A 15288-nucleotide genomic window follows, 5' to 3' on the forward strand; every position below is an offset into this window, starting at 1 on the left:
CTCGAAAGAGTTACTAGCATTGCTTGGCCTAAATAGCCAAGTGGTTATGGTACTGGGTTTGTAAACCCAAGATCAAGAGTTCAAATCTCACAATGGCAAACTATGAAACAACGTAACTTCATCTGAACAGGAACAGATGGAAACGAGTTTGTACTCGAAAGAGTTACACCATGAGCTTGCTTGGCCTAAATAGCCAAGTGGTTATGGTACTGGGTTTGTAACCCCAAGATCAAGAGTTCAAATCTCACAATGGCAAAGTATGAGATAATGTAACTTCATCTGAAACAGATGGAAATGGGTTTGTACTCAAAAGAGTTACACAGCAATTGGGTGGTCAATCTGCTCACATTCTCTTAAAAAGGTGTATTGCACCTCAGATTACCACATCCCTCCCCCTTTACTCAATAGTACAATTTACAATCCTTACAATACATCAAGAGTTCAAATCTCACAATGGGAAACAATGTAACTTCGTCTGAAACAGATGGGAACGGGTTTGTACTCGAAAGAGTTACAAAACCTATTGCTTGGCCTCAATAGCCAAGTGGTTATGGTACTGGATTTGTAACCCCCAGATCAAGAGTTCAAATCTCACAATGGCAAACTATGAAACAATGTAATTTCATCTGAAACAGATGGAAACGGGTTTGTACTCGAAAGAGTTACACCATGAGCTTTTACTTTCCGCAATAGCCTTTGATGTGGCACCTTATCAAATGCCTTCTGGAAATCAAAGTGCAGTACATCCATCGGTTACCCTTCATCCACAGCACATGACCTCTTCAAAGAACGCCAGTAAATTGGTTAAATGTGATTTCCTTTTGCAAAACCATGTTGGCTCTGTTTGACTGACATTGATGTAGTAACATGGTGACTTCATAATCTCAACTGTACAAACAATTAGTGCCCTTTGCTGGTGGGGAAATTGCCCCGGGGCTTACATGACACTTCATTCAGTGGGACAATTTAAAGCACTAGGGATGGAATAAAAGCACAATCAATCAGTAATAGTTTAGAAATTCCAGAAGGCAAATCTCTCATACTGCTACTGCAACACACTGGCTCTTTGTAAGATGCAGTTGCATGCCCATATGTTGAACCTGGACATGTTCGTTTTGACTGCAGAAGACAGATCTGTGCATATGAATATATTTGTAGCTTCCAGCAAACATAAGTGCATCCTTGGCTGATTATCATAAATTGGTTGTTAGTGTAATTCTTAGCACTTCCGGGATTGTTCAGCAAGTGCTGAAGTTCCAATTGCAGAATTGCATCGATAGTTAAACTTTTTTTATTCTTTCATGGGATGTGGGCATCCTGGCTTTTGTGCTGCATCTCTAATAGCCCTTGAACGGAGGTTTGCTAGGTCATTTCGGAGGGCATATAAGAGTCAACCACGTTACAGTGGATCTGGATTCACACGTAGGCCAGACCAGGTAAAGATGGCAGATTTCCTTCCCTAACGACATTAATGAACCAGGTGGGTTTTTACGACAATCAATGATAGTTTCATGGTCACTGTTACTGAGACTAGCTTTATATTACAGATTTTATTAATTGACTTTAAATTCCACCAACTGCCAGAGTATTAGCCTGGGCCTCTGGATTATTTGTTCACTGACATTACCACTACTCCACTGTCTGCCCTATTATGTTCTGAGTTTTGCAAGCTTGGGTTGGTTTGAATATGATCAATACTCTGCCTATTGCGAATAGTCGAAGGGACATGCTGTTTGAAGTGATCCTCCAGTTGTTGGGACATACAGCCTATGTACCGAGTATTGCACCAGCATTGAGAATCACGTCCCACATTACTCATTTTGTCTGGAAGACGAGATCCTTCTGGTATATTTATGATAGTGTTTGCTATATTTGAATCTACAGCTGCCTGTAAAAATTTCTTTACACACGATAATGCACTCCATCTTGTGTTCAAGTTCATCCTTTGAAATGGAGCATTCTTGTGAGTTCCCTTTTCTCAGTGTGCTAGTTGAGAAATCTGCTAATGGATTCACTACTACTATCTACTGTAAACCTTCACTAGTCAACACACCCATTGGGATCCCTACAGCTCCATGCACAATGATTAGCCTTATTGGCAATCTCATAAATAGGGCCTGAGCCATTTGCTCACCGTGTAAGCTTGATTCTGAATTAGAGCACATAAAAGCTATCCTGCGGGATAACGACTATCCAGATTAGATCATTGTTCGCTGAGTATCGTGCATATTAACAACATGGAAGGATAAGGTATCTCAAAAGTTTGAGCAGTAAGTGAAGCTAGCCATTTCACTGCTGCTGTGCAATAGCAGCACGAGTGGTATTTTCCACTAAGTATGTTGCAGTCAAGTCATAAAAGATGTTCTGCCTACCACACAAATGAGTAATGCATTTTATGATTTTTAGTTATGGTTGGATGCCAAGTACATAGGCTGTACTTTCAGCTATTCACAATTGGCAGAGTACTGAATGTACTCAGCCAGTCCATGTTTGCAAAACTCAACATGATGTTTTAACATTAGATGTGATTCCCCAATTGGAACTTCAGCATTATTTAAGTTACGTACTACCAAACAACAATCTTTTGTTACTTAACCAAAGAGCTATAAAATTACTTACTTAGCAACATTGGCTCAGATATGAGCATACCAGATTGAGTTCTCCTTAAAGTGGAATTGCTCCTGTCATTCAAAAAATAAAATCCATTTTTATTTTTTGTTTCGCTAGTGTACCTGCCCCCATCAGTGATGCTTCCTCCACGACGCTTACAGACTCTGCTGCGCCAAGCAGTGGAACTGCAGCGGGACCGTTGCCTGTATCACAATACAAAACTAGACAGCAACCTGGACTCAATGTCTCTGCTTGTGGACCATGTTTGCAGTAGGTAAGGAATAAATCATCAAATACTGGCTTTATATAGAAACTTGTTGCATCCCTCAAGGCTGCTCTTATAAAGTGAATTACTTTAAAATGCAGTTGAATATTCTTGTGTAAGAAAGCATAGAAGTCATTTTGAGTGAATAGCTGATTTTATTTTTTCTTGGAGTACTTTTTTATTTAATCACGGGATGTGGGCTTCGCTGGCCAGGCCAGCATTTATTGCCTATACCTAGTTGCCCTTGAGAAGGTGGTGATGAGCTGCCCACTTAAAGCTCTGCAGTCCATATGGTGTAGGTACACCCAGAGTTCCAGGATCTTGACCCAGTGACAGTGAAGAAATGGCGATATATTTCAAGTCAGGATGGTGAGTGACTTGGAAGGAAACTTCCAGTTGGTGGCATTCCTGTCTATATGCCACCCTTGTCCTTTTAGAAGGTAGTGGTCGTGGGTTTGAAAGGTGCTGTTGAAGTATCCTTGGTGAATTCCTGCAGTGCATCTTGTCGATGGTACACAGTGCTGCTACTGTGCGTCGGTGGTGGGGGGAGTGAATGTTTGTGGATGTGGTGCCAATCAAGCGGGCTGCTTTGTCTTGGACGGTGTCAAGCTTCTTGAGTGTTGTGGGAGCTGCACTCATCCAGGCAAGTGGGAGGTATTCCATCATACTCCTGACTTATTCCTTGTAGATAGTGGACAGGCTTTGGAGAATCAGAAGGTGAGTTACCGGTCACAGGATTCCTAGCCTATGACCTCTTATAGCCACAGTATTTATATGGCTAGTCCAGTTCAGTTTCTGGTCAATGGTAAACCCCCAGGATGTTTAGTGGGGGATCAGCAATGGGAATGCCATTGAATGTCATGGGAAGATGGTTAGATTCTCTCTTATTGGAGATGGTCATTGCCTGGCACTTGTGTGGTGTGAATGTTACTTGCCATTTGTCAGCCCAAGCTTGGATGTTGTCCACGTCTTGCTGCATATAGACACAGACTGCTTCAGTATCTGAGGAGATGCGAATGGTGCTGAAAATTGTGCAATCATCAGCGAACATCCCCACTTCTGACCTTTTGATGGAAGGAAGGTCATTGATGAAGCACCTGAAGATGGTTGGGCTGAGGGTACTACCCTGATGAACTCCTGCAGTGATGTCCTGGAGTGTAGAGAGAGGCGAGAGACCATTAAGGAGTGCAGAGAGAAAGCCGAGAGTTAATTGAAGAGCGCGGAGAGACAGACGAGAGACCGTAGAAGAGGGTGGAGATAGAGACGCGAGTGCAAGAAAAGCAGCTGATTGGTGAGTAGGATTGGTGAGTATTTCGATTCTTTAAAGTAACAGTAAGGTCTTTAGCTTGTATTTAGGCCTCTAGTCTTTTTTTCTTTTTCCTAAAAATAGCTTAAGTATAAGATCGAGACTGGCTTGTTTAAAAATAATAATAATTACAATGAAGTGTAAAGAGTGGGGATGTTAGAGTAATTAATTAAATAAAATATGATAGCAATGGCAGGACGGATGACGTGTTGCCGCTGCAGCATGTGGGAGCCAGAGTGAACGCATCTGTAGTAAGTGTTTGCAGCTTAAACTTCGGATCCGAGTTAAGGAGCTGGAGTCCAAGCCGCAGACATTGTGCCACATTAGCAACGGGTAAAGTTACCTGGATGTTTTGCTTCAGGAGGCAGTCGCACCCCTCAGATTAGGCGATTCACATTTGGTCTGTGATCAGGGACAGGAGGGTGTGACTGCAGGTGAAGGAGATATGGGGACACAGGGCATAGCATTCGAGGAGCCTCGGCCCCTGCAACTGTCCAACATTGAGCCATTCAAGTGGGGGGAGATACTGTTCTCTGCAGCTGTGAGCATGAGTCTCAAAGTCTGTGTTGGCTGCTCAGTGCCAGGGTTAAGGACGTCTCCTCAGGACTGGAGAGGAACTTGGAATGGGAGGGGAGGGATCCAGTTGTTGTCATCCATGTTGGTACCAACAACATTGGACTAGAAAGCAGATTCTGCTGAAAGAATTTGAATAGTTAGGAGCTGAATTAAAAAGTGGAACCTCCAAGGTAATAATCTTGGGATTACTACCTGAGCCACGGGCAAACTGGCATAGGGTGAATAAAGTCAAGGAGCTAAATGTGTGGCTCAAAGATTGGTGTGGGTGGAATGGGTTTGTTCATGGGGTACTGGCACCAGTATTGGGGTGTTCCGGTGGGACAGGCTTCACTTGAACTGTGCTGTGATCAGTGCCCTGGCGAATCAAATAACTAGGGCTGTTGAGAGAGGATACATAGGCTTACAAAGCAAAAGGATATGGCAGCATTGCAGGGCAGCTATTTAGGTAATACCCAGAGTGAGACAGGAAGGGACAAAGTATACAAAAAAAAAGCAGCAAAGGGGGTAAAAAGGCAAGATTAATGGCTCTTTACTTAAATGCACCGAGTATTCAGAACAAAATAAATGAATTAACGGCACAAATAGAGATTAATGGGTATGATATCGCTATTACGGAAACACGGTTACAAGGGGATCAAAGCTGGGAACTAAAATATGTGACTTTTCCAAAGGACGGGCAAGAAGGAAAGGGTGGTGGGGTAGCTTTGTTAATCCAAGATGAAATAAGCACAATAGCAAGAAATGATCTTGGATCGGAAGATGTAGAATCCATGTGGGTAGAAGTAAAAAATAACAAGGGGAAGACCACACTGGTGGGAGTAGCCTACAGGTCCCCGAACAGTAGCTATACTGTAGCACAGAGAAAAATCAGGAGGTAATAATGTAAAAGAGGCATTAATCATGGGTGACTTTAATCTTCATGTAGATTGGGGAAATCAAATTGGCAGAGATAGCCACGAGCAAGAATTCATATAAAAACAAAAAATTGTGGATGCTGGAAATCTGAAACAAAAATAGCTGGGAAAACTCAGCAGATTTGGCAGTATCTGTGGAGAGGAATACAGTTAACGTTTTGAGTCCGTATGACTCTTCATCAGAACTAAGGAAATATAGAAATGAGGTGAAATATAAGCTGGTTGAGGGTGGTGGGATAGGTAGAACTGGATAGAGGGCCATTGATAGGTGGAGGCAAAGAAGAGATTGCCAAGGATGTCATAGACAAAAGGACAAAGGGGTATTGACGGTGGTGATATTAGCTAAGGAATATGCTAATGGTGACTAAGGGTAGAAAGGACGAAAGCAGTTTTCCACCCTTAATGTCACCATTAGCACATTCCTTAGCTAATATCACCACTGTCAACACTCCTTTGTCCTTTTGCCTATGACATCTTTGGCAATCTCTTTGCCTCCACCTATCACTGGCCCTCTATCCAGCTCTACCTGTCCCAGCCCCCTCAACCAGCCTATATTTCACTTAATTTCTATATTTCCTTAGTTCTGATGAAGAGTCATACGGACTTGAAACATTAACTGTATTCCTCTCCGGAGATCCTGTCAGATCTGAGTTTTTCCAACTATTTGAGCAAGAATTCATAGTGTATTTGGGACACTTTCCTAGAACAATATGTTGTGAATCCAACCAGGGATCAGGCTATTTTGGATCTGGTAATGTATAATGAGGCAGATTTAATAAATGAACTCAGAGTAAAAGATACCCTTGGAAACAGTGACCATAATATGGTAGAATTTAGCATTCAGTTTGAGAGTGAGAAACTTGGGTCAGAAACACCTGTGCTAAACTTAAATGAGGATAATTACAAAGGAATGAGGGCAGAGTTGGCTGGAGTGGACAGGGAAAAGGGTTTAGCAGAAAAGACAGTTGATGAACAATGGCAGACGTTTAAGAAAATAGCTCATGACCCACAACAAAGATATATATCCCAGTGAGGAAGAAGGATTCTAGAAGGGGAATTAACAAACCATGGTTAACCAAGGAAGTTAAAGATAAAATCAAATTGAAAGAAAAAAACAAAGAATGGCAAAGTTTTAAAAATCAAAATGACCAATAAAATAATAGAGGGAGAAAATAAACTTTGAGGGTAAACTAGCAAGTAATATAAAAACAGTGAGAACTTCCTGAAATATATGAAAAGGAAGAGAGGCACCAAATTGAACATAGGGCCCTTAGAAAATGAGCCTGCGAGATAATGGGTAACCAAGAAATGGCAGAGGTGTTGAATAAGTACCTTGCATCGGTCTTCACGGTAGAAGACACTAACAGCATTCCAAAGATAAGAAATAATCAAGACGCAAAGCCCGGGGGTGGGGTAGAGGGTGCGAAGATTAATACAATAACTATCACTAGAGAAAAAGTACAAGGAAAACTAATGGGACTAACGGCCATTAAGTCCCCTGGACCTGAGGGGTTACATCCTAAGGTATTCAAGGAAGTAGCTGCAGAGATAGTGGATTCACAGGTAGTAATCTTCCAAGAATCCTTAGATTATGGAAAAGTCCCAGAAGATTTGAAAACTGCCAATGTAATGCCCTTATTCAAAAAGGGAGATAAAAAAACTGGTAACTATAGGCTAGTTAGCTTAACATCTGCAATGGGAAAATGTTAGTATCTATTATAAAGGATGTAATAGAGCATTTCGAAATGCATAATATAATTAAGCAGAGTCAACATGGCTTCATGAAGGGGAAATCATGCCTGACATTTATTAGAATTCTTTGAGAAGGTAACAAGCAGGATAGATAAAGGGGATCCAAAAGGCATTTGATAAGTTACAGCACATAAGGCTATTTAATAAGGTCAGAGCCCATGGTATTTGAGGTAGTAAATTCACATGGGTAGAGGACTGGCTAATTAATAGAAGAGAGAGTTGGGATAGAGTGCATTTTCAGGATGGCAACCTGTAACTAATGGAGTGCCACAGGAACCAGTGCTGGGGCAACAATTATTTACAATATATATTAATGACGTAGATGAGGGAAGTGAATGTACTATCGCCAGGTTTGTGAATGACACAAAAATAGATGGAAAGGCAAGTGGTAAGGATGACACAAGGAATCTACAGAGGGATAAAGACAGGTGGGCAAAAACTTGGCAGATGGTATAAAATGTGGGAAAATGTAAGGTTATGCACTTTGGCAGGAAGAATAGAGGAGCTGAATATTATTTAAATGGAGAAAGCTGCAGCACAGAGGGATTTGGGAGCCCTCGTGCATGAATCCCAGAAAGCTAACATACAAGTTCAACAGGTAATAGGGAAGGCAAACGGAATGTTGGCCTTTATTTCAAAGGGAATGGAGTATAAAAATAGCAAAGTCTTGCTAAAACTATACAAGGCACTAGTTAGACCACACCTAGAATACTATGAACAGTTTTGGTCCCCTTATCGAAGGAAAGATGTACTGGCTTTGGAGACAATCCAGAGAAGGTTTATTAGGTTGATCCCGAGCATGGAGGGATTTTCTTATGAGGAAAAATTGAGTAGGTTGGGCCTGTACTCATTGGAGGTTAGAAGAGTGAGAGGTGACCTTACTGAAACATATAAGATTCTTAGGGGACTTGACAGGGTAGATGATGAGAGGTTGTTTTCACTTGTGGGAAAGTTTAGGACCAGAGGGCATAAGCTCAGAGTAAGGGTCACCCATTTAAGACAGAGATGAGGAGGAATTTCTTCTCTGAAGGTAGTGAACCTTTGCAATTCTTTACTGCAGAGGGCTGTAGAGATTGCATCGTCAAGTATCTTCAAGGCTGAGATAGACAGGTTTTTAATCAGTGAGGAAATCAAGGGTTATGGAGAAAAGGCATTAGTGGAGTTGAGTATCAGATCAGCCATGATCTCATGGAATGACAGAGCAGACTTGATGAGCTGAATGGCCTACCTCTCTTACATTTTATGGAGTTGGAACAAATAATATGAGCAGGACATTAAGAAGAATCTCTTGAACAAAGACTTGGGTCCTTTCTGTCACATGCCAGAACATAATGGCAAAACTGCAGTTAATATCCTTATCTGAAGGATAGCTGCAGTTCCTTCGCACTGTTGTGGGATGACATCCTTAATTGTGATCAAGTCTTCAACTGGAACTCGAGGCAACAGTCATCTGACTTGGATGAAACTCCTCTAAGCCAAATTAATGGGCCTGGATAGGTTACGGTATTCTTACTGTGTCAGTTCTAAAGCTTTGCTCTGTGTTTCTATGGCAAAAAAAAATTACTTTGTATTGTTATAGGAGGACAAGATGAAATCGTTTTTTTAAGTTGAAGCCTCCCATTCACTGGGTATTAAACTGGGGAAGCTACTAAATTATAATCCATTTCTGATAGAATCTCTTGAAATATATTAATTAGTCCTAGAGATTTGTCTGCTTCTTAGTGGGATGGATAAGTGAACATGCATTAATGTCAATGGAGCTCCTTGATTAATTCGGAATATGTTGATGGTAAGATACAAAAAAGCTCTTAATTGTCCAAGCCTGATCCAAAGTTCAGCTAAAAGCAAAAAACTGCGGATGCTGGAAATCCAAAACAAAAAATAAAAATACCTGGAAAAACTCAGCAGGTCTGACAGCATCTGCGGAGAGGAACACAGTTAACTTTTCCGTATCACTCTTCATCAGAACTAAAGAAAAAAAGAAAAGAGGTGAAATATAAGATGATTTAAGGGGGTGGGGGGGTGGGACATGTAGAGCTGGATAGAGGGCCAGTGATAGGTGGAGATAGCCAAAAGATGTCATAGACAAAAGGACAAATAGGTGTTGAAGGTGGTGATATTATCTAAGGAATGTGCTAATAGGTGACATTAAGGGTAGAAAGCAGGACGAGCAAAGTACAGATAGCCCTAGTGGGGGTGGGGTGGGGGGAAGGGATCGAAAAGTTCAGCTTTCACTTTGAGAGCCTGTAAAGGTGACCATATCCTTTCTGGTGTGCAGGGTGACTGATAATATATATTTGCACATTTGAATTGATGCAAGAACAGTTTGCCTACTTGATAAAAACAAAAACAAAAAAAAAAACTGCGGATGCTGGAAATCCAAAACAAAAACAGAATTACCTGGAAAAACTCAGCAGGTCTGGCAGCATCGGCGGAGAAGAAAAGAGTTGACGTTTCGAGTCCTCATGACCCTTCGACAGAGCTTGCGTTCGAGTCCAAGAAAGAGTTGAAATATAAGCTGGTTTAAGGTGTGTGTGTGGGGGGCGGAGAGATAGAGAGACAAAGAGGTTGTGGCGGGGGGTGGGGGGGTGTGGTTGTAGGGACAAACAAGCAGTGATAGAAGCAGATCATCAAAAGATGTCAATGACAATAGTACAATAGAACACATAGGTGTTAAAATTAAAGTTGGTGATATTATCTAAACGAATGTGCTAATTAAGAATGGATGGTAGGGCACTCAAGGTATAGCTCTAGTGGGGTTTTTTTTTATATAATGGAAATAGGTGGGAAAAGGAAAATCTTTATAATTTATTGGAAAAAAAAAGGGAAGGGGGAAACAGAAAGGGGGTGGGGATGGGGGAGGGAGCTTACGACCTAACGTTGTTGAATTCAATATTCAGTCCGGAAGGCTGTAAAGTCCCTAGTCGGAAGATGAGGTGTTGTTCCTCCAGTTTGCGTTGGGCTTCACTGGAACAATGCAGCAAGCCAAGGACAGACATGTGGGCAAGAGAGTAAGGTGGAGTGTTGAAATGGCAAGCAACAGGGATGTTTGGGTCATTCTTGTGGACAGACCGCCTACTTGAACCTGATGCAAGAACAATTATGGAATAGGAAAATGCTAATTAATTTGGTGGTTAAATCCGTATCGCCCAGATGCAAGGTCCATTGCACTTGAACTCCATTTTCGGTGGCATCAGCTGTAGCTGCAGCAGACAGGCATTTCTCTGTCACTTGTGAAAAGTATTTTTGAATGCTGAGTGCTGTTTGCAGCTATTAAACAATCTAGGCAGTGTAATTTATTTTTAAAGATGGGTATTGTAAATAAGTTGGAGAAATATACAAAAATGCATTTGCGGAGTATTGAGTGTGCTGCCTTGACTGGACTTAGATGGCTTTGAGCATCTTTTGCTAAGAACGTGAACCAGTCACACTTCTTTTTTGGAAAAATTACATCTCCCGTTGAATCTGCAGTTTTTTCTATTCCATCTTTTTCTTTCAGGGAAAAGTTCGAATTGAATCACATTACACTTGATCTCACCAAAATTTGAGTTACTAGTGATTACTCAACTACAGATTGTCACTCCTTGGGTCCTCTGTTTTCATTTTGAATCTTTATAACTTGGTGTTATAGCTATATGTAAGATGTGAGTACCTGTCCATGTCTATATATCAGATTACTTTTTATCTTTGACTAATTTTCTCCTCTGCACGTGAAAGTTTTGACCCTGATCGTCATTTATGAGCTTTCCAAGTGTGCATTGCTAGGTCGTTTGACTGATGAAATCCCAGCTAATGTTAGATCATTATTTGTCACTCTAGTGCATACGCTTTCAGCAGGACCTAGCAATCCTAAGTAAAAATCCTGTTTTTTTTTGGTCTAAACCAGTGCTGCTGAGACTGTTTGCAGTACTTCTACTGCCACGCTGACTAGACTGCATGTATTGCTCATCTCGGGTTGCCCTGAGGAGATGGGCCTCCTTGAACTGTTGTAGTCTTGTGATGTTGGATCTTCCACAACATTAGGAACTTCCAGGATATTAACCCAGTGGTGATGAAGGATCAGCAGCTTATTTCCAAGTCAGGGTAGTCCATGACTGGGAGATGATGGCATTCTTATGACTGCTGCTGTTCTTCTTCTTGGTGGTAGATGTCATAGGAGAAATAAGTACTGTCAAAGTAAGCCTGATGCGTAGCTGCTATATCCTGTAGATAATACAAATTGCAACAGCAACAGTGATTAGGAGGTTGATATTGATTCCAGTGGCGGGCACCAATCAAACAAACTGTTCTATTCAGTATGGTGTCAAACTTCTTTTGTTGTGGCTGCACTCATCTAGGCATTTTGAGAGTATTCCATCACTCATGCCTTGAGTTTTGCAGATGGTGAAAAGCTTTGGGAGTTAGAGGTGAGCCGCTTGTTGCGGTTATTACAGCCTCTGCCCTGCTTTTGTAATTGCAATCTGTTGCTTAATGTTATTTTTTAAATTCATTCATGGGATGTGGACGTTAAAGGCTTGGCCAGCATTTATTGCCCATCCCTAATTGAGAAGGTGGTGGTGAGCTGCCTTCTTGAACCGCTGAAGCCATGTGGCATAGGTACGCCTACAGTGCTGTTGGGAAGGGAGTTCCAGCATTTTGACCCAGTGACAGTAAAGGAATGGTGATATATTTCCAAATCAGGATGGTGGGTGGTTTGGAGGGGAGCTTCTAGGTGACGATGTTCCCATCTATCTTTTTCCTTTGGCCTTCTGGATGGTAGTGGTCGTGGGTTTGGAAGGTGCTGCTGAAGGAGCCTTGGTGAATTCCTGCAGTGAATCTTGTAGATGGTACACACAGCTGCTACTATGCGTTGGTGGTGGAGGGAGTAATGTTTGTGGATGTGATGCGAAATAAGCAGGCTGCTTTGTCCTAGACAGTGTCAAGCTTCTTGAGCGTTCTGGGAGCTGCACTTATCAGGCTAGTGGGGAATATTCCATCACACTCCTGACTTGTGCTTTATAGATGGTGGACAGGCTTTAGGGAGCCAGCAGGTGAGTTACTCGTCACAGGATTCCCAGCCTCTGACCTGCTCTTGTAGCCACAGTATTTATATGGCTAATCCAGTACAGTTTCTGGTCAATGGTAAACTCCAGGATGATGTTCATGGGGAATTCAGTGATGGTAATGCCATTGAATGTCAAGGGCCAATGATTAGATTCTCTCTTGTTGGAGACTGTCGTTGCCCAGCACTACTTTGGCACAAATATTACTTGCCACTTATCAACCCGAGTCTGAATGTTGTCCAGGTCTTGCTGCATTTGGACACTGGTTGTTTCAGTATCTGAGGAGGCAAGAATGGTGCTGAACATTGCAATCATCAGCGAACATCTGGAGCATGCTCAAGGGGTTGAGTGGCCCACTGACCTTATCTTGGAGGGAAGGCCATTGCAGCAGGTGAAGATGGTTGTGCCTAGGGCAGTGCACTGAGGGGTCCCTAACCTGAACTGAGATGATTGACCTCCAACAACCACAGCCATCTTCCTTTCTGCTAGACATGACTCCAACCAGTGGAAAGTCCCCCTGCCCCTGATTCCCATTGACTTCAATTTTCCTAGGACTCCTTGATGCCACATTCAGTTGAATGTTGCTTTCATGTCAAGTGTGACCGCCCTCACCTCGCCCCAGGACTTAAGCTCGTTCGCTCATGCTGAACCAAGGCTGTAATGAGGTCAGTAGCTGAGTGGCCCTGGCGGGACCCAAACTGAGTGTCAGTAAGCAGGTTGCAGCTTTGTATATACCACTTGATAGCAATGTCAAAGACACCTTCCATCACTTTGGTGATGATTGAGAAAGACTGCAGCAAATTGGCTGGGTTGGATTTGTCCTGCTTTTTGTGGCTAGGACATACCAGGGCAATTTTCCATGTTGTCAGGTAGGTACCAGCTGCACTGGAATAGCTTGGCTAGGGACCTGGGTATTTCTGGAGCACAGGCCTCCAGTACTACAGCTGTATATAATCTTTGCAGTATCCAGCGACTTCAGCTATTTCCTTATATCATGTTGAGTGAATTGAATTGCCTGAAGACTGGCATTTGTGATGCTGGGAACCTTTGGAGGAGACCAAGATGGATCATCCACTTGACATTTCTGACTGAAGATGATCGCAAATGCTATAGCCGTGTCCTTTGCGCTAAGCTCCCCCATTGTTGTGGATAGGGATATTTTTGGAACCACCACCACCACCATCTGTTGTTTAATTTTCCACCATCATTTACGAATGGATGTTTCAGGAGCCAAAGCTTAGATTTGATCAGTTAGTTGTGGGATCGCATAGCTCTGACTATTGAATGCTGCTTCCATGTTTGGCATGCAATTAGTCCTGTGGTGCAGCTTCACTAACTTGACATTTTTAGGTACACCTGGTGTTGTTCCTGGCATGCTCTCCACTCTTCATTGAACCATTTGATAATCAACTGGCTTAATTTGTTTTATTATTCATTCATGGGTTGTGGGTGTCGGCTAGGCCAGCATTTATTGCCCATCCCTAATTGCCCTTGAGAAGGCGGTGATAAGCTGTTGTTTTGAACCGCAGCAGTCCATGTGTATAGGTACACCCACAGTGCTGTTCCAAAATTTTAATCCAGCAACAGTGAAGGAACGGCAATATATTTCCAAGTCAGGATGTTGAGTGGCTTGGAGAGGAGCTTCCATTCCAGTGGTGGTGTACCCATGTATTTGTTGGAACCTGTCCTTCTAGATGCTAGTGGTTGTGGGTTTGGAAGGTGCTGCCTAAGAAGCATTGGTGAGTTCCTGCAGTGCACCTTTTAGATGGCACACACTGCTGCTACTGTGCGTTGGTGGTAGAGGGAGAGAATGTTTGTGGTGAGGTGCCAATCAAGTGGGCTGCTTTGTCTTGAATGGTGTCAAGCTTCTTGAAGTTGATTCTTAATGGTAGAGTGAGGGATTTGCCAGCCTTGAGCTTGAGGTTGAATATAGTTCTGCCTCTGGCCCACTGCCTCAAGGATGCCCAATTGTTAGATCTGTAGTTGCTAGATCTGTCATGAATCTCTCCCATTTAGCATGGTGGTAGTGCCACACAACAGTATCCTCAGTGTGGTGACATGAGCTCAGCTTCACAAGAACTGTGGAGTGGTCACTCCAATCAATACTGTTGTGGAGAGATGCATCCGTGACTAGTAGATTGGTGAGGAAAACTCTAGTAGGATTTTCGCCCTCATTGGTTCCCTCACCAGCTGCCCCAGGTGCCCCTCTCTTCCTTCAAGATGCTTCTTAAAACATAACTTTTTGATCATGTATTTGGTTATTTATCTGAATAGTGCCTTGTGTGGGTCAATGGCAGATTTTTGTTGGGACTGCTCTCACACCTTGGAACATTTTGTGCTTCAAGAGTGATTATCAAGGCAGCATTTGATTGGTGTGGTAACAAGGAACCCTAGAAAAATTGAAATAAATGGGGTAAATCTCTCCAGTGGTTGGAGTCACACCGAGCACAAAGGAAGATGGTTGTGGTTGTTGGAGGCCAATCATCTCGGCCTCAAAACATTGCTGCAAGAGTTCCTCAGGGTAGTGTCCTTGGCCCAGCCATTTTCAGCTGATTCATCAATGACCTTCTCTCCATCATAAGGTCAGAACTGGGGATGTTCGCTGATTACATATTGCTCAGTCTGCAGTTAATTGAACAGTGCGTGTGCCTGCATGCAGCAGGACCTGGACAATGTTCAGGCTTAGGTTTATAAATGACAAGTAAGTATTCGTGGTGCTAGTCAATTACTATCTCCAACAAGAGAGAATCTAGTGACGTTCAACGTCATGACGCAAAACTGAACTGGATGAGCTCATATATATATATATATATATATAATATT

The 15288-nt window shown here is 42.5% G+C and overlaps 1 protein-coding gene across 10 annotated transcripts in view; it reads left to right on the forward strand.

The window, feature by feature from the left end:
* The window catches only part of LOC121278405 (WD repeat-containing protein 26), a 118812-nt gene that overhangs the window by 41965 nt on the left and 61559 nt on the right, over positions 1 to 15288 (forward strand). For all 10 annotated transcript variants that reach the window (XM_041188790.1, XM_041188791.1, XM_041188792.1 and 7 more), the window contains exon 6: positions 2728 to 2884. In XM_041188790.1, the coding sequence (XP_041044724.1) occupies positions 2728 to 2884 (157 nt within the window). The remainder of the gene's footprint in view (positions 1 to 2727; positions 2885 to 15288) is intronic.

The sequence above is a fragment of the Carcharodon carcharias genome, chromosome 5, assembly GCF_017639515.1.
Source record: "Carcharodon carcharias isolate sCarCar2 chromosome 5, sCarCar2.pri, whole genome shotgun sequence".
In the NCBI taxonomy this organism is placed as follows: Eukaryota; Metazoa; Chordata; class Chondrichthyes; order Lamniformes; family Lamnidae; genus Carcharodon; species Carcharodon carcharias.